Source organism: Carassius auratus, unplaced genomic scaffold (genome assembly GCF_003368295.1).
Source record: "Carassius auratus strain Wakin unplaced genomic scaffold, ASM336829v1 scaf_tig00008982, whole genome shotgun sequence".
NCBI lineage: Eukaryota > Metazoa > Chordata > Actinopteri > Cypriniformes > Cyprinidae > Carassius > Carassius auratus.
The window spans coordinates 19,550-38,909 of record NW_020523988.1 but is presented as its reverse complement, the minus strand read 5'-3'; the positions used below and the strand labels follow the sequence as shown (position 1 = coordinate 38,909).

General features: G+C 35.2%; 1 protein-coding gene across 1 annotated transcript in view; it reads left to right on the top strand.

The window, feature by feature from the left end:
* LOC113072360 (seizure protein 6-like) overlaps nt 1-19,360 on the top strand; it is a 30,281-nt gene that overhangs the window by 5,290 nt on the left and 5,631 nt on the right. The window contains exons 2-8 of the mRNA XM_026245381.1: nt 7,501-8,040; nt 9,233-9,360; nt 13,726-13,918; nt 16,634-16,819; nt 17,007-17,175; nt 18,028-18,194; nt 18,968-19,162. Coding sequence (XP_026101166.1) covers nt 7,501-8,040; nt 9,233-9,360; nt 13,726-13,918; nt 16,634-16,819; nt 17,007-17,175; nt 18,028-18,194; nt 18,968-19,162 — 1,578 coding nt within the window. The remainder of the gene's footprint in view (nt 1-7,500; nt 8,041-9,232; nt 9,361-13,725; nt 13,919-16,633; nt 16,820-17,006; nt 17,176-18,027; nt 18,195-18,967; nt 19,163-19,360) is intronic.

The window sequence follows — 19,360 nt, the reverse complement described above, 5'->3', positions numbered from 1 at the left end:
AGTCTAGACACTCTCAAGTGATGTTTAGAGGTTTAGATGTTCTTGGTGTTAAGAAGTCAGTTTTATACAGTGCACGTCTCGCTGCTCTGTTCCCCAGCATCAGTGTATTCCTCCAGGTCGAGCTGAGCAACATCTCTCACCCTGTTACATATTCATACACTTAAAAAAATCCTCTGTGTTGACCCAGACAGACAGCCTGGGAAAAACCTGTATATTCACTACTCATCATTCACTGCATAAATTGAATATATCCAGTGGGACGTATCTAAAAGTTGTTTCCATGGTAATCTGCTAGAGAAGTGGCACCAACAGGAGCTTCCAAATAAACCGTGCAAAACTTGAGAAGTTAACAAGACACAAGGGGAATACATTCTACATAATTAGCATCACGCCTTTCTCTTTCTTCCTTTCTTTCTGTCAATCCATGACTTGCTGTCACAGGCGTTTCTCGTAAAACTCTTTAGGATAAATAAATGAAATTGTTTGCATATACAGTACATATCTATATAAAAATTGCAATTTTTGATGCAGAATGGTTTCAGATATGCTACATCACACAATGTCGAATACGCATATAAAGTAGCACAAGTATTTTCAACATTGATAAGAATAAGAAAATGTTTTCTAACGTGTAAACTGAATGATGTAAAAGGATTTCTAATAGATCATGTGACACTGAAGACTGGAGTTATGGCTGATGAAAAAACAGCTTTGCCATCACAGGTATAAATTACATTTCAAAATATTTTACAACAGAAAACAATTCAGTTATTTCGAGTTATAATCATTTTCTAAATATTTATGTTTTACTGCAACCTCCAATGCAGCCTTCATGAGCATTAAAGGAACTTTTAAAAATATTAAAAATCATAATTATTCCAAAACTTTGACTGGCAGTGTAATTAAGTATGAAATATAATTATGTAACCTATGTAGGCTTGTATTTTTATAAGGATATTCACTTCAGACATTTTCCTTCTTGATGTTATGCTCTGGGTTGATGGGAGACGGGTGGATATTGAGCAAAGGCTTCTGGGAGATTTCTGAGCTCATCACGGAGCATCTAATCAGCCTCCTTCTCTCTCTCTAAAATTTTAGTAACCTTGACCTTTCCTCTGCAATAAAACCTGTCTGTCAATCACAGATGTCTATCAGGACGGTAGTCTCAGAAGAGAGAAGCATACAAAATAAGAGAGCAGGATACCAGGATTTTTTTTTCACATTGTATTTCAAAATGTAAATCCTAACTGATTAGGAGTTCGGAATTACTATGCACATGCATCTCAGCTCAAGTAAGCTGAAGTAAAAGGCATATGCATGCACACATAGATAAACCAGTGTCTGTTTACTTACTGTTTACTGTTTACTGTTTACTGTTTACTCTGTTTGTTAGCTTTATGTCTTGTGTTGTTTTCGCTTCACTTCCATTGGTTTATTTTTTTCTGACAAGCTGTCATTTCCTCACAGGCCTTTGTTCTTCCAAATAGCATGAATTATGCTTTCTCTCTCTCTCTCTCTCTCCTGTCACTCTGATCAAGTGTTTTCTGAAGAGTTTGGTGCAGAATGAAAGTGTCTTAGTGAGGCTGCCTATGAGATTTGGGTATTTGCACATTTGCGTGTGTTTTAGAAAGATAAATAAAGATCTGTGTAGCTCTTCTTCCCTCTTGTACAGGGAAAATCTAGAATCACCTAGAATTAATTTTAAAATTTAAATTAAAGAAACAGAAGACTTTTCCTTTTTTAAGCTATATGTGAGCTGTTATTTATAATATTACAGGCTGTTCAATGCTTTCCTGCAATTCTGTAAACCTGCGGTCTTCAAGCAAATTTGCAGGTCAGAGATGCTTCTTCCGAATGAATTACGTTTATATTTCAAATGAGTACAAAAATCTAACAAATGTTTATTCTTTGGCTCGAATCACCCTAAAAACTAAAACAATCTAATATAAAGTTTATAAAATCAAATCTTTCCTATAGTGATTTTCTAAATCTGCTTTGTTTTATTACCCACAATGCTTTGTTTAAATCTCACTGCACAGATTGTACTGTAAAGAAATGGGAGAAAGTGACACTTTTAAGCATAGGAAAACAAAGACAGAGAAAGGTAGGGATAGAGAGAGATACAAAAATGGAAAGGGGAATAACAAATCAAACACTTACTTAGAAACCCAGATTATTTCTGATCTTATAACAAATTTCCTCTGGATTTACAGCAAGCTTCAGGAGATGGATGGCCAAATAAGATCATTATTATTCCTTGGCCATGTTCTCACCCTCCTTCTGTGCAAACTGTCATGGGATAACCTCCTGAAAAATTGGCTTCACTAAACCTACAGGAGTCTAGAGCTGTTTGAAAACACTAGAGTTTTTCATCTCGGTGCATTTCCCTTTCATATCGAACATGTAGCGTATGTATGCTGTATTAATCATAGAACTTGATTTGAACGGATATGACGCTAAGTTCAAACACAGCTCAGGTGAAATCCAGAAACTGCAGAGATACTAGAACACAGAAAATGGTTTTGTTTGTTGTCTCTTTGATGAAATCAGTTTTTTTTTTTTCAGTAAACCCCAGAAGTTTATTGTCTGTAGCTGTGTTTCGATTCTCATTGTCCCTATGCAGTGTTCACTCAATTTGTTCATTTGGAATGCCCTGCAATGTCTCCAAACACTTAAGATGACACAATAAAGCAAAAATAAATATAATATTACAATTCTATCATATATATTTTAAAAAATAAAATAAAAAAGTTGATTTTTTCTTTTTTTTTTCATGAATTCATATGTACTGTATGCACAATTCCCCGTGTATCTTATTTAACTTTTTCTTTAACAGCCGTCATTCATCTTAGGGCGTAATGACTGTGCAGGAAGCAGTATAACTAAAACGATGTTAATAACAAACTCATAATGCAACAGCCTTTATTTTGAGGTCAACAAAATGTAAATGGTTTCATCAGGACAGAAATGCAGGGACCTCTCCTCCGTGTGGGTGGAAAGCTGTCTGAACGTCCACACTTTAATATATTCCACAAGCTGCCAACAATTAAATCATGCGCGTTCAAGTATAACAACACTTTTTCCACATGGCTAAGGCGTGTGTCAGAGAAGAGCTGCTAATGTATGAGCTCAGTAAATTATACATGCAGTTCACTAACACCTACACAACTACGCTTTACTTTGTTTAGCACTTAGTCAACTTTTACTTTCTCTTCCTGCTGCCCAAAAGTGGTTGTTATAAAAGGCAAACTTGTAAAAAAAAAAATTAAAATAAAAGTCGACACTTGCGTTTTCACTTTGTTTCAGAAACGATTTCCATCCACACTTAACAACTGAAAACACATGTCACATGACCATTCATGCAGATACAACAATAAGCGTGCATGGTGTTATTGTTTACACAGTCATCAGGGAAACGCAGAGCGAATGTTGGCAGCCACGGCATCATTTTCAAAAGTCTGTTTTGGTCCGGTTACGCTGAAACGCAACCCCATGAGTTTTCAAACTAAAATGGGGTCTGCAGCATTTTTGAAAGTCTCTATTTTCAAGTAGTGTAAACGTAGGTAGCCTTAATGAGACATGACAGTGTAGCCTCTCAGTAAATAAATATATAGAATTTTCGTGTAGAAAAAATTTGTGCATTGTACAGTGCATTGCATTGTGGAACAGGGTTTGGTTCGTCCCTGTCCAAAATCGATTTGGTTTTGTCAGTTCAGTGGTTTGTTCTCATCTGTAAGGATCCATTTTTGAAACTCAGGGTCACTGTATCCATTCTGGGAGCAAGACTCTATCTTTTTAAGAACTGAGCTTCATCCATCAGTGTCAGCTCTAATATTGCAGTTCATACTGATGTCTGTTGGGCAGGTAGGACCTTTGTTTTGGCCGTTTATGTTTTTTGACATGTTGACCTGCAGCACTCTGCACTCTGACACCTGCCTGCCAAACCGAATAAAAGCAATTTCAGACTATTTAAATACCTCAGCGCTCTCTACGGTCTCTGCGGGATTTTCACAGGCTGGAAGAAACATGCTGGATATGTGAAAGACTTGAGTAGCTTGACTTTAGGCTGCCTTAACTGACATGTAAAGTGACCAACCACATTTTTTAATTTGCTTTTACATGCTGTTTAAGGGAGGAGCTATCTGAAATATACTATAATGCATGTGGCTAAGGAAAGTTCAACAATATATGGGCTGTTTTGTGCCCTTAAAGATGGTATTTATTTGCAGAAGTGCACTGGGATTAGTCTATAAAAATACAGTTGAATTGTCTCTTTTAGAGATTAATGACTGTCTACAGCTTCAGGTTTAATCTGACTGAAAGGTCTGACATTGTGTGGCTTTGCGAGGCGGCTGTTTATTGCCACTGGAATGATCTGATCACACTTCTATTACAGAAAGTGTCATCTTGATAAATGGGATTCACTCTGGAGTGACATGTGCTCTATGTGTTCTTAATAGGATAGAGATTGTGAGGTCAGTGCTTGATTTACAGCTTTTTTAAGGCTTTAGATCTGTTTATCATTTATTGGAAAGAGATTATGGGATGAAAGCAGGACACGTTTGTGAGCCTCTAAACAATGTGAGGAAAGAATCCAGTTTATGCACCCAGATTTACTGTGTGATTTATGCTCTTGGAGAAACCGTAGCATTTTAATTGCAGTTAGCAGCAGATGTGTTTGTAAACAAAAGATTGTATTGCTTTAATGTCAGAATATATTTTCACTTTTTAATATTTGCTATCTTATGGAAACAACACCAGCTAATCTGATAAAGCTAAGATTATACAATGTATAATGTTTATTAAATATAGATTTACTCATTCAATAATATTGATGAGAGTAAGTTTTTTTAATGTTACATTTTTAGGCCTATCCAATGCCTTTTTTATATTTATTTTACATAATGTGGCCACAATAAAAATATAATATTTAATATAAAATATCAGTGAAATATTATTATTTATATGTTCTTCGTAAAATGTTTAATCACATTTTTCTATTACTTATTTACTATAATATTATTTATTAATATTTTGAATAGTTATTAAGCTGTTTTTGTTTAATGTTTAAAAAATAGTACAATTATTTTTAAACTATTTAAAAATGTATTTCATTTTAGTCATTTTAACACTTTAGTCTATTTAATTTCAGTTTTATAAGCATACACGTTATATTTGTATACGGTTTCTATGATTTTCTCATTTCAATTAACACATGTATTTATTTATTCTATTTTTAATAGTTTTAGGTTATTTTTGTTTGCATTAACGATCACAACACTGGTCATATAATTCACAATTATATTTTGAATGGCTGTCAGTGACAGTAATGCTTTCTGCTGTCAGATGTTGTAGTACAAATGTCCACCAGCATAGGATGTCTAGTTCATGCTACTCTGCTGAAATAAAGCTGGCTAAATCCAGTCTTAGTTAGTTAAATTGGTCTCACAACTTGGCAAAGCTAGTTTTCAGCTAGTTGGACTCTCAAATGTGTATTTTCAGTTCATTTATTTATCAGTATTAATGGCATGCAAAAAGCATATTTGTTTCTTTCCTTGTAGCTGGTTTAATGGACCAATTATAGCAATTAGTGATGACTGGATAAAGATTAAAACATGTATACAAAGCAATAAAACATGCAGATATTTTAAATTCACCCAATGAAGGTTTCAGCTTTCTGACCTTATAGTACCAGAACATTTTCATGACAACAAAACAGTTACAATCCACTACTGATTATCTTCATTCTGCCTTCCACCAGAGTTCACTGGCACCGTACTACAGGCTGAGCCAATAAAAAAGCAGATCCATAGCTCCTGCTGAGAGTTTAACTTTGTGCTAGTCTCCAAAAGTTGTCTCTAAATCTCTGATCCCTTTTTCGTCTGCCATTTACAGTCTGTGTCAGTGATGTTCTTTTTATCTCTTACTGTCTTCACTGTGTCACCAAGCTACATTAGAACACACTGTCATATAGTTCCCTAATTAGGGAGTAAAAACACACTCGAGATCTCAGGCTGTTTGAACGCAGAAACAATAGTAGGTCTCAGAGGTATCTGCTCCTCTGGGGTTCAGAGTCTTCTCAGAGATTTATTTTGAAGCCATTCATGAGATGTATAGGACGTACTATGAAGGCAAAATTAACCTTGATGATTGTCTCTGGTCGTCACAAAACACTTTAAAAGCGGTAGGTAGACTAAAATTTTTTTATATTTGTCATATCTGGATTTACTTACCAAATCCATATGATTTTCTGTCTTCATGCACTTTCTGAAAGATTAAACTCAACTCCGGATGTTGTTTTCAGCACAGCTATATCACATGAGTAGAAAAACAAAAGAATTTCCTTCACACCTCAGTGAAATGTAACAAATATCTAAATAAGAAAAGACAGATGCCAACATGTGCAGTAGTGGTGAATATGTTCAATAGCTTTTGTTGTAGTCACTGGCTTAAAAAGTGTGACAAAATAATAATAAAAATAATATATATATATATATATATATATATATATATATATATATATATATATATATATATATATAAATAAATAAACACACACACTGTTTATTACAGCTAGGCTTCCAAGTCAGTGATCATCAAGCATTTTCCCTGAAGAACAGATTTGACATTTTGATAATAACTTTCATATTCCACATAAAAAAAGGTAATTCTAGTTTTGAAAGACATAGGTTAGTAAATGACAGAATTCTCAATCTAGACTCGATCTTTTGAAGGTAAATTTATTTATTTATTTTTACATCATGCAACTTAATTATCAAAGATTAAAATAATTTAGTTTGAAATCTGAGCGAGCGCATGCAATCGGAATGGTTTGACGCATTTAAAAGTCAAAGAACGGTCAACAACAGTCTGACATTTTCATAATGACTGTTTTTGATCAAAATGGACTTTTATATTTCTTTATCAAACATGCTTTTAAAAATCTTTGTGTCTGAATGAGATGCTCGAAAGACTCACTTCCTCTCAGTGGCAAATAAGGCCTGTCTTTCTGATTACAGTTTGTTTCTAATCATAAACATTTGTTGAGACTTTCAGGCCTAGTATCGGCTGTCATTTTCCATCTCTCTCTTTCTTTCTCTCTCTCTCTCTTTTCTCTGAACCCTTCTGAGAGCTCTGCTGTCTAGTGAGGAGTGTTAATCTTGAGATGAAAGACGTGCTGTAATTGCTTTATGCTTTCTTTTCCCTGAAAGATTCTGCTGTATTTCAGCACTGAAGATCACAACAATATTATTGAACTTTTTGTGTCACTCCTAAGCTACAAATAATTAATTTGCAGGGAAGCATTACCTTAATATGTTAAAACATTGAATATGCAAATAGCATTACAAAACTTTTGTACAATGACTTTTGTATGACTTCTCTCTCTCTCTCTCAATGGCCCCCATGGGGATCTGTATAGGCCAGTTTAAAAATCACTTAGTCTCTTAGACAAGATTAGGTTTGTTAAGTATTAATTTTCAATCTCTTTGGATTTTGCAGAGGATGGAACTGAACAAACTCGGAAAGGAGGAGAGTCAGAATCAGAGAGAGAGTTTGACCCTTTCACCGGCAAACAGGAGCCACCAACCGACGTCCAGCAGCTCACAACAGATGCAGTACCAATCCTCCCCAACCTAAGACTGCTCAAACTCCACTCAGCTCTGCTAACCAAGAGCTTTCAGGGAGATCAGCAGTTTTTTAAAGAGGCAACGCACACCATGCCAACAGTCCCCACTTCTACATCTAACACTGAACATTCACTGGAGCCTCAGAAGGATGCGGCAAAACCTGTGGAACAAAGAAGACCCAGCAAAAGCCGTAGTAGAACATCAGAGAAGATGGTAGTCACCTCTCAGCCTCTCACAAACCCCTCCATTCCAATAAGCTCTCCCACAAGCACAGGTCAAAACACAACAATAAAGAAATCCTTTGACAAGGAAAGCACTTTGCCACCACTGTCTCTGTCAACTTCACCTAAGAAAGAATCACCGAGGCCGGAGAGGAAAACCACACCAGGATATTCCTCTGAGACATCTCCAGGTACAGTAAAGAGAACATTAAAACAGATTGAAATGGATATGGATAGAGATGGAAGGACATAGATGGATATTAACAATAGATATGGATGGTAATAGATTAATATGGATGGAAAAATTAATATGGATTGATATGGATGCGAGATATGAATAGATAGGGATGGATATATGAGGACATTGATAGGTATAGATGGATATGAATAAATAGATATGGATGAATATGGATGGTAGATGGTAGATATAGATAAATATGGCAAGATATGAAGGATATAGATGGATATGGATGGATAGATAGATATGGATAGATATATAGATAGATATGGATAGGTACAGATGATACAAATGGGTGTGGATAGATATGATATAGATGGATATGGGTAGATATGGATGGATATAAATGATATGGATAGATGAAAAAGGATAGATATGGATGGACAGACATGTATAACAATTATAGACAGATATGCAGTTGTATATGAATGTATATATATGGATATGAATAGATATGGATGGCTACACACAGAGGACATAGATGGATTTGGACAGGTAGATAAATATGGATATAGATATGATTGGACATATGAGGACATGGAAGGATATTTATGAATATGGATAGATATGGATTTTAGATATAGATAGTTATAGATAGAAAAGCCTATCTATGGATGCTAGATCTGGAAGATATAGATGCTAATGGATAGAAAGATATAGATATAGATAGATAGAGATGGATATATTTGGATAGATAGATATGATATAAATGGAAATGGATAGAAACAGATGGATATAGATAGGTATGGATAGATGAATATAGATGGATATGGATAGATAGATATGGAAATTAATAGGTATGATTAGATATGAATTGACAGATATGTATAACTAGTTATAGATATGGATGTAGATATATATGAACATCGATAGATAATAGATATGGATGGATATACCATACATAGCTAGATACAGAGGAAATATGGCTATAGATGGATATGGACAGCTACAGATGTATATGGCTAGATATAGATGAAAGATAGATGGATATGGATGTTGTTGATCTCTACGACAATGCACATGCCTCAGAGCTAATGGAGGATTATTGCACAGCCAACCAAACATAAAACAGCTGTAAAAGGGGTGACTTCAGAATGGTGCCCTTTTCTCTCTCTCTCTCTCTCTCTCTGTCTTTCTTTTTCCAGCTCACTGCGATATGAACTTCACAGACGCCGAGGGTTATATTGAGTTCCCCCTGGATGTCTCATTTGATTCCCACATTCATTGCACCTGCCTGGTTACTGTATATCTGGGTTACGGTGTTGAGATTCAGGTCAGTACTTTTTCATCTGTTATCGTATGCAAATTAGGAGAAGCCTCTCTGTGGCACATCTTTGTCTCTCAAGGACAACAGAGTGTCATTTCCCTCTCCTCTACACTTAACATTGAAATTTAATTTCAAGTGTATATAGAAATTAAAAAAGTCTCAGCCTGTCCCTACAGGCTCAGTATGATAAGATATTCTCTTCTGAGCTTTCTGCATAACTGAATGAATTTTCCTAAATGGCAAGTATGAACTGACAAGCCTGACAACTGCATACAGGCCACTGCTATAGATAGAGGAACAATGCTTGAATGTGTGCCAATAATGTAGGAAATACAATACAATACAAAAAATTAAATAAAATGAAGAAACAGCATAGTTAAATTATTCAGTAAAGGAAAAAATATCAATGATATCAGTGACTGCTTCAAATCGCAGAATGATAAACTAGTTTGATTATGAACTAAAGAGAACTAGTCACTTTTCTAAATAGTTCTTAGAATAAATCATTAACTGCAAAGAGTATTTACAAGATGTTTTTTTTAATTATTACTCAAGCTAAGAGAGAACAAACCGTTCATTTAGAGCAGACACTGTTTATTCTGCATTTCATGCATTCAGGTGGAACTTGTTATTTTTCCTGTCAGCCGTCAACTCGATATGGTTCGATTGAATGCACTGCACTCTAATTTTTGATTGATCAGAAGAGAGAGAAGTGCCTTTAAAAACTGATTGCGAGGAGACAGAACATTGCACAGAAAAGTTTACTGACAGATGCTGCCAATTCTTTTTCAGTCATTTATAAAGGCCTCCAGTCTGAAGTTGTAAAAGTTTCCGTGTGGAGTTCCAGGAGGACCGTCATGTTCACATATCAGTGTGTTTGTCTGCAGCACAACTGGCATATCAAATGAAACAAAATTCTATCTAAAAAGCCCTACAGTAGATATGTTGGAGGAGAGAGGCTCTGTTCTGTGCTCAATCATACATGTGACATTCACTTGATTTTCTGAACATTTTAGATGTGATGGCTTCATCAGGATTTTAACTTCAAGTTGATCTCTGTGCTTTGATGAATTCGGTTTTCTGAGTAATGGTACTTTCTTGAAATAATCACATCAACATCTGACATTTCTCATTTATGTCTGAAGTCAAAACTTTTTCATTTGTAATGCATATTGATCTTACTGAGCTGAGGCCAATTATGAAAATGCTGAAGAGGTTTTATGTTTGAGGATATTATAGTGAGTATAAAAGTTTAATGTACTGAATTGATCACAAACACATCCTACAAATTTTTAGACCATCTGTTTGCTTTTTTTATGTCTTGCAAAAACAAAACTTCTTAAAAATAACTGCTCTTTCCTGGTATTTGTAATTCTCCAAGTGGCCAATTTAAAGCCAGTGATTTTAATACGTGCTTGCTCTGGAATGGGATGCTAAAGGCACACTGGCTGCATATTTCTTTGTAAATTATGTTTTTCTTTGCAGATTCCTCAGAGTTCTAGAGTTGTGTTTTCTACAGTGACTAGTTAGAGGTTAAAATGTCTATAACTGCAGGTATTCTGTTGTTATAGTGTGTCAAGTGGGTGGTGTAGTAGTGGTTAAAGAGCTGGACAGCTAACAGTTGTGGGTTCCAAAATCAGAAGAAGTGAAATGCAAAACCATTATGCCCATATCTGGCAAAAAAAGAGAGATGCAATTCCACTGTCAAATGATGAAATCAATTCTTAAAGAAATAAATGTAAAAATTCAGAGGTTATGGACAAAAATTACTTTACACAGACGTTCATGGACATGTCATCATTATTAATTCAATCAAGTAATTGGCCTTAACCATAACAATACTAAAAACATTCCTCATTTCTTTTTCTAAAGTATTACTCACAGAATTCAAAACTTTGCAGTGTATTTTCAAATCCATATTAAGAGCCTCTGTGTTTTTTTTTTAGAATTGTTTTAAGTGACAATTCTAGCTCAGTTTGTGCTCCTTTTGCTGATTAGCCATCAAGCATTATCTTTTATGAGACTAAGGTAGTGGGGATTTGCGGCCATTTGCAGTGATTTGAGGAATAGATGCTGAAGTACATGAGTCAGCTTCCCTCAAAACTCTCCCTCCTTAATATATATTATTTCATAGAAGGTCTGTTAATTGTGAGAAGCTCTTGATCTAATCAATGCTTGTGCGCTGATGAATGGGTTGACAGTGTATAGTAGAGAAACTGGAGTTTCAGTTGTGCTATAATTAGAGGTACCTTGTATTCACAGTGCCATCTCTCCAAGGTCCAGTGCTCTGTCGGCTAGACCCTCATTAACTTTCCACAAACTGGTCTGTTGGAGTCCTCAAAGGTCCCGTGAAAGGCCAAAAATCATTAAGATTCTCAACACTGTTTCATTTTAATTGCTTGTTGACCTGTTGACCATGACAGCGCTCATATTATTCCACATGCGCTGCCCTGCTAACCCTACCCAGCTCAGGGGTCAGGAAGCATCAACCAAACATCTGATGACGCACCTTCAAACCTAGTTTATCGAAATTAAGGCTTTTGTGCTTGTTCAGTTGGCATTTGAGTTTAAAAAGCTCAAATTATAGCAGAGCACATAAGCTAATATTCACAGAAAGAGGTCGCTTGAACCTGAGCACAGTTTCTGGGTCTTGCCACGACATCCGAAATGAGTTTTTCAGTCAAGGTCTCAGTTGAAGAGATTGCTGTCAGCTGATATTAATTTCACCTTGGCTCCGGTATGTGTCATAAAATGCAGGGAGATGTAAAGCAAAGGAGTGTTGGGGATGGTTATTCCTCTCAGTATGAGACTGACAAATCACAACAGAAAGAAAAAAGAAAAAGCACTGGAAATATGAAGCTAAACTTATCATGCATGTATTCAAATCTATTCAGTCTTTTCTACAGGTCATCAGCTCCTTCACACTCTTTCAAATTATTATTTTATGAGGCTTAATTTACAAGTAAAGAAGGTCTGTGTAAACTCTATGGGTCTAGCATAATTTTTTTTGCAAATATCTCTTGGTTTTTAAGCTAACTACCATAGAAGGAAATTATGGAATGAAGTCGTATATTAATGGAATTTTATACTGTTTTGTTTTCAACGCAGTAATGGCAAAGAGAATTACATTTTGTCACTAGTATCAAAATTACCTGCAATTTGTCCTCATTAGACTTAGGAACTGGAAAACAATTCGAATATGGCGACATGCCAATCAGCTAATCAACTCAAAACACCTGCAAAGGTTTCCTGAGCCTTCAAAATGGTCTTAGAAACAAGAGACCAAAAAATGCAGATGAGCTGAAGACCACTGTCAAAGAAACCTGGGCTTCCATACCACCTCAGCAGTGCCACAAACTGATCACCTCCATGCCACGCCAGTAATTAAAGCACAAGGAGCCCATACCAAGTATTGAGTACATGTACAGTAAATAAACATACTTTCCAGAAGGCCAACAATTCATTCATTTTTTTATTGGTTTTATGAAGTATTTGTAATTTGTTGAGATTTAGTGGGTTTTTGTTAAATGTGAGCCAATATCGTCACAATTAAAAGAACCAAAGACTTAAACTACTTCAGTCTGTGTGCATTGGATTTATTTTAATACACAAGTTACACAATTTGAGTTGAAATACTGAAATGAATGAACTTTTCCACAACATTCTAATTTATTGAGACGCACCTGTACAGCAGTCAGTGTAGTCCAGTTCCCTGCAGAATGAATTTCTTATGTTGAGCCGATTCTTTTTAGTGAACCAGAAACATACAGCACGACAAGTGTAGTAGGATAAATATTGTAAATATTGACCAGTGTGGTTCCTGAATCATGTTTGAATGAATGTATGAATGAATGAATAAAACACATTTATTATTATTATTTTTTTTATTCTGTACTTAAATATATGTGGGAATTATTAGAAGTTATTTTAATAACCTTTTGGAATAAGTGAATTTAATTCTGATGTTTTATTTCTGTTCTGTTGATGGCATTTCCAAGAAACTTCTATTTTTTTTCCAAATGTATGCTTGTTACAAATTCTCAATGAGCATTAAGTTAAATATATTTAATTCAACAAGAAAACTGTAGCACCTGTGCTGCTCTCACAGCCATAAAAACATATCAGTGTGTATCAGTATCAGCTCTGATACAGCTGGTTAGCTGAACACTTCACACAACGCTGGTCGCTATGCTTATCTCAGGGGCACATGCAACAAAACCGATCAGAGGAACCTCCACACACAAATTCATATTCTGGACCCAATGAAGTGCACCCAAAACACACATTCAGTTGAGCTGATCTTAATAGATATTTATACGGATGCAGTCATGTAGGCCTATGTTTTGATCCGATTCTGCCTTTGTGCTCTAGGTGCTGAACGCGAGTTTGGATGACGGGATGGAGGCAGTTCTGGAGGATCTAGGTGGACCTGTGGTTTCAATACTTGCCAACAACTCAGTGTTGTCCAGGGGTCTGGTGCTGCGGAGCTCTAGCAACCAGATCTCAGTGCAGTTCAGCAGTGAATGGCCCGCTCAGCCTGGCTTATTACTTCTGCGGTATAGAGGTACCATCCAACTGTTTTGTGTTATGTTTTGCCTATATAATAAGAGGGAAAAAAACAATTTGCTGTAGTTGTAATTTGCAAAAGTCTGGTTTACAGAATTATAAACAAATATTAGTACTGAATTGGTTTCTAGAATAATGTCATGGAAATAAGCCTGAAGAATAAAACATCATCGCTCATGCTAAAGTCCTTGAGGGGTTTGATACTGATGGTACTCCACAGTGTAAACATGTTGAGGTTGTTTTCCAGAGGAGGCAGACAGCATCTGTCTGTTTGGATGTGTGTGTGTGTGTGTGTGTGTGTGTGTGTGTGTGTGTGTGTGTGCGTGTGTGTGTGTGTGTATGTGTGTGTGTGTGTGTGTGTGTGTGTGTCTACATGGGAAAAGAAATCAAACTAGAATTTGTTTTTTATTTTCAGGCAGACAGCCCATTCAGAGAGACAGGATTGTTACATGGGCAGCACTCAGAGACATCACTGTCAGCAAGACATACAAATATAAAAGAAAAAACAGGTCTTACATACTTTTGAACTGTATATGTAGTTAATCAGAATCCCTAATGTGTGTGTGTGTTGCTACACATAACGTTCTAAAGCTTTTTCTTCTTTTGCTTACCAAGGCTGCATTTGTTTGTCCAAAAATACAGTAAATAATTAATGTGAAATATTGTTATAATTTAAAATAACTGTTTTCTATTTTAATATTTTAAAATGGAATTTATTCCTGTGATGGATTTTTTATTCATTGCTCCAGTCTTCAGTGTCACATGATCCTTCAGAAATCATTCTGATATGCTGATTTGGTGCTCAAGAACATTATGTCTTTCCTGCCACTTTTGATCAATGTAATGTGTATTTTTTGAAAAAAGTATTCAGTTCTTAAAAAACAAAAAACTATATATAGACTATACATGATATCAAATCATTTTATACATTTTTATGCTCACATGACCTCCCTCTCGAAATCCCAGCATCCTCTGGACTTGGCAGCCACCAGAGATGAAGTTACTGGCCAAAAGCCTGCCGAGTTGAAATGCAATTGAAGCACACATGAATAGCACTCCTGCCGCTAAATAGAGATCAATAGCGCTTGTCCCAGAGAGAGATTAAATGAGAAAGAACTATAATGCATCACTGTGCTCTATTGATATTTATGCGCTGGGGTTAAATGCTCTGTTCAAATGGTAAGGGCTCAATAAATGCTATTAAGGGAGAGAGATGCAGCTCAGAGGCCATGAAGAGCTCTGATACACTCTCAAACGCAGTCAAATTAATGAACCATTCGCTATATGATGACCTCGCCGTGATATGATGCTGTTCTGCTAGTATTTTACTCATAACAACTAGATGAATGAAACAATTAATGGTCACACCAGAATGCAGATATTCCAAGCAAAAACCTGCAAATATAAAATAAATAAATAGTATTTACTGATCAAACCAGTTTTGATAATTAATATATATATATATATATATATATATATATATATATATATATATATATATATATATATATACTTTAACAATATATATATATATATATATATATATATATATATATATATATATATATATATATATATATATATATATTATTAAAGTGGAAATCAGTTTATTAAATAATCTTGACTTATTGCTTCGCTTTCACTTTTAAGACACTTAAGATTTTTTCAAGAAAAAAAGAATATGTTTTTGATTATATGCTTCTGCACTTAGTAAGTGGCTCTTTTTCATCAGATAGACAGATTGGATAAGTGTTACAAAAAACCCTGATAACTGTAGCCCTTAACCCCCAAGCAGTGAATCTGCCCTGCTGTGCTTGAACTTAGTCATTGTTAGTAAAAACTAAACAACTGGTCATTAAGGAACATTAATCACCATGGAAACAGAGACAGCAGGGTCAGTTATTCACAGCTGGTGAGACCAACTGGACATTAAATGTTGCTTCTGCATTTAACCTGCACCTGATTGGTTTAGTGACAGATAAAGGAAGTCTGGGTCAGATTTAAGCATCTGCTTTCGGTCTGTTTTCTCTTTTCTGTTTTCCTATGGTTCAACTGCACTCGTAGCAGCACTAAGATCAAAGGTTCAGTTTCCAGGGACCACAAATAGTGATAAAATGTGCCTTAAATGCATTGTAAGGTGCTTCAGATAAAAATGCCATTAAATATAATTGCTGGATAAGAAGTTAAAGGTTACAGATCTTCTGCTTACATTGAGGCAGCTATGTTTTCAGTGTCTGTCTGTTTCTAACAAACAAATTCTGCCACCTTCAACACTTCAACAACAAAAATCTTTATTTGTCTTGTTAAATCAAGATGCACATACTTGAAGAAGGGAAATGACATGGGATATTAAGTCTTGTTTTCAGAAAAATGAAAAACAAGAAAAATAATAAGAAAAATAAACTTAATTAAACTGGCAAACAAGATTATATATTTTTTCTTGTTTTAAGCATAAACATACTTTTTTTTTTTTTTAAAGACAAGACATATATAGCTCTTATAGTCACTTTACTTCATACTGTAAATGTGTTGAGTGTTCAGGTTATCAGACCCATCCATCATCATAGACAGATCCAAATCCTTCTGCAGGGGTGGAGGCCGCAGATAAATGTCTAATTTCTTTGCCACAAGCATCACCCAACATAATTTAAAAAATAATACTCATTTTCAAATATATACCATATATTCTGTTTCTCTTTCTTTCTCTCTTCAGCCTTTGCTCTGAGTTGTGCATCCCTGCTGGCCCCTGAAAATGGTGAAGTATCAGTCACTGGTCTTCAGGTGGAGGGCGTGGCCTATTTCTCCTGTCTGATTGGCTATCAGCTCCAGGGCCCCTCCTCTCTCACATGCCGAAATGCCACCACACCATATTGGAGTGGCAGAGAGCCCAGGTGTCAAGGTATGAGAAGGACAAGCTAATACTATGCCTGTATGTGTTGCTTCAAAATTGCTATACACGTCAAAAATTATGACTTTGGTTTCATTTAAATGTTATTCCTTTTCATTAGTCTCATTAGTTTTTGGCAGTCTGTTGGAAATCTATGCCATGCATATTGAAAATGAAACTTTTTGTCTTTCATGCCCAGTTGTTTGTGGGGGGATGATGAGAAATGCCACTCAGGGTCGTATCATCTCGCCGGGATTTCCAGGAAATTACAGCAGCAATCTGACATGTCACTGGGTACTGGAGGCCCCTGAGGGCCATCGGCTCCATGTTCACTTTGAGAAAGTGGCCCTGTCTGAGGATGATGACAGGCATGTGCTTTCTGTTTTTTACTTAATAACCTCCAAAAATTTCCCAAATTCCATTAAAGTGAAACCTTTTTTAGTGGGTTAACAGATGAAACCAGATGCATTAAATTGATAAAAAGTGACAGTAAAACCTTTGTCACCTGTTGAACTTTATATTTGAGCAAAAAAAAATGTGTCATGGTTTCCACAAAAATATTAAGCAGCACAACTGGTCAAAACATTTATAATAGTAAGAAATGTTTTTTGAGCACCAAATCAGCATATTAGAATGATTTCTGAAGTATCATGTGACACTGACGACAAGATTAATGGCTGCTGATAATTCATCTTTGTCATCAAAGGAATAAGTTACATTTTAAAATATATTAAATAGAAATCTCTTATTTTAAATTATAAAAAATATTTTATATTACTGTTTTTACTGTATTTTATATTTTAAAAAAGCAGCCTTGGTGAGCATTAAAAGACTTAATTCAAATCCCAACTTTTGAACATTATGTACAAAGTAAGTATATACATTCAAAGGAAAATAGTTGTAATATTATCAGGCCTATTTTAAAAAAATTATTCGTACACTCTCCAAAAAGATTTACAAAAGCTGTCATTGCGGTGGTCTCTTTACAAAAGGTACTCTTTTGAACTCTATATTATATACCCCAAAAAGATACATATTACCCTAATACCTTAAAAGTAAATATTAGTAACTAAATGGTACATATTAGTACCTATTGTAAAGGTACTGCCCCAGTGACAGCTTTATACCTTGTTTTCTTTTTTAATAAAAAATAAAAAATGAAATGATCTGTTGAAACATTTACTGTTTAGTGATGCTGACTTTCATTTGTTTGTATTCAGGCTCCTCATAAAGGATGGGTGTAACATTGACTCTCCGCCCCTGTATGACTCATATGAAGTCGAGTATCTGCCCACTGAGGGGGTCACCAGCACCGGCAGGCATCTGTTTGTGGAATTCACCAGTGATGAGACGGGCACATGCACTGGAGCTGCCATTCGATATGAAGGTACAAGGACCCTTCTGTATTTCCTGAACATGAATCCATGTCTTCCAGTAATTTAGCAAAAAACCTTGTTCACTTCTGCCTCTAATTAGTTCTCTTTAAGGCCTGAACAAATCCGTTACATCAACTGAAGAAAAGCAGAGAGGGCCAGATGCAATAGACGTTACCTAGAGACAAAAGATTACAGGGTATATTTATAGAGTAACAGGTTCACCATCACCAAGGAGTATGACAAACATCTACTGAAATAACACTAGAAATACTAGATTGCTAAAGAATGCAAGAACTTATATAATGAGTAGCTTGATTTTATTTTGTCACTTTGGATTAAAGCCAAGTGTATACATCTAAATGTTAACTGTTTATGGGATAAATAATATGAACAATGTTATATTGTTGTATTTTCTTTTAAATATTTTATAAATGTTAAAGGTATAGGTTACCCAAAAATGGTTTTTTTTTACACACTCAGGTTGTTCCAAACCTGAGTTTATTTCTTCTGCTGAACAAAAAAAGTAGAGTTTACATAACTTAACAGTATCTGATCACCATTGACTTATTTTTTTTCCCAATGCTGTCAAAGGCTACCAGCAACAGTCTGGTTACCAACATCAAAATATCTTCTTTTGTGTTCAGCAATAGAAAAAAAAACTCATACAAGTTTGGAGCAGCATGAGGGTGAATAAATTATGGCAGAACTTAATTTTTTTGGAAAACTATCCCTTTAACTGTGAGTTTTTGTTTTTTGTTTTTTTATTATTCTGCATGTTTTACAGCATTTGCTCAGGGCAGCTGTTATGAGCCATTTGTGAAGAATGGAAATTTTTCCACAAGTGATCCTGCGTTTGGAGTTGGTTCTGTTGTGGAGTTCACCTGTGAGCCGGGTTATACACTGGAGCAGGGCGCTGTTATTTTAGAGTGCATAAATGAGGAAAATCCACAATGGAATGAGACAGAACCAGCCTGTCGAGGTGATTTTGTGTGTGTGATGTCTCTTTCAGCATGCTGATTGAATTATAGTCTAAAACCTTACCTCATGTATTTTCAAATATATATATATATATATATATATATATATATTTATTTATTTATTTATTTATTTTTTACATGCCGTTTGAAGTCAATATGAAAACCTATTTGACTCTTTTTTCACCCAAATATGAAAAACA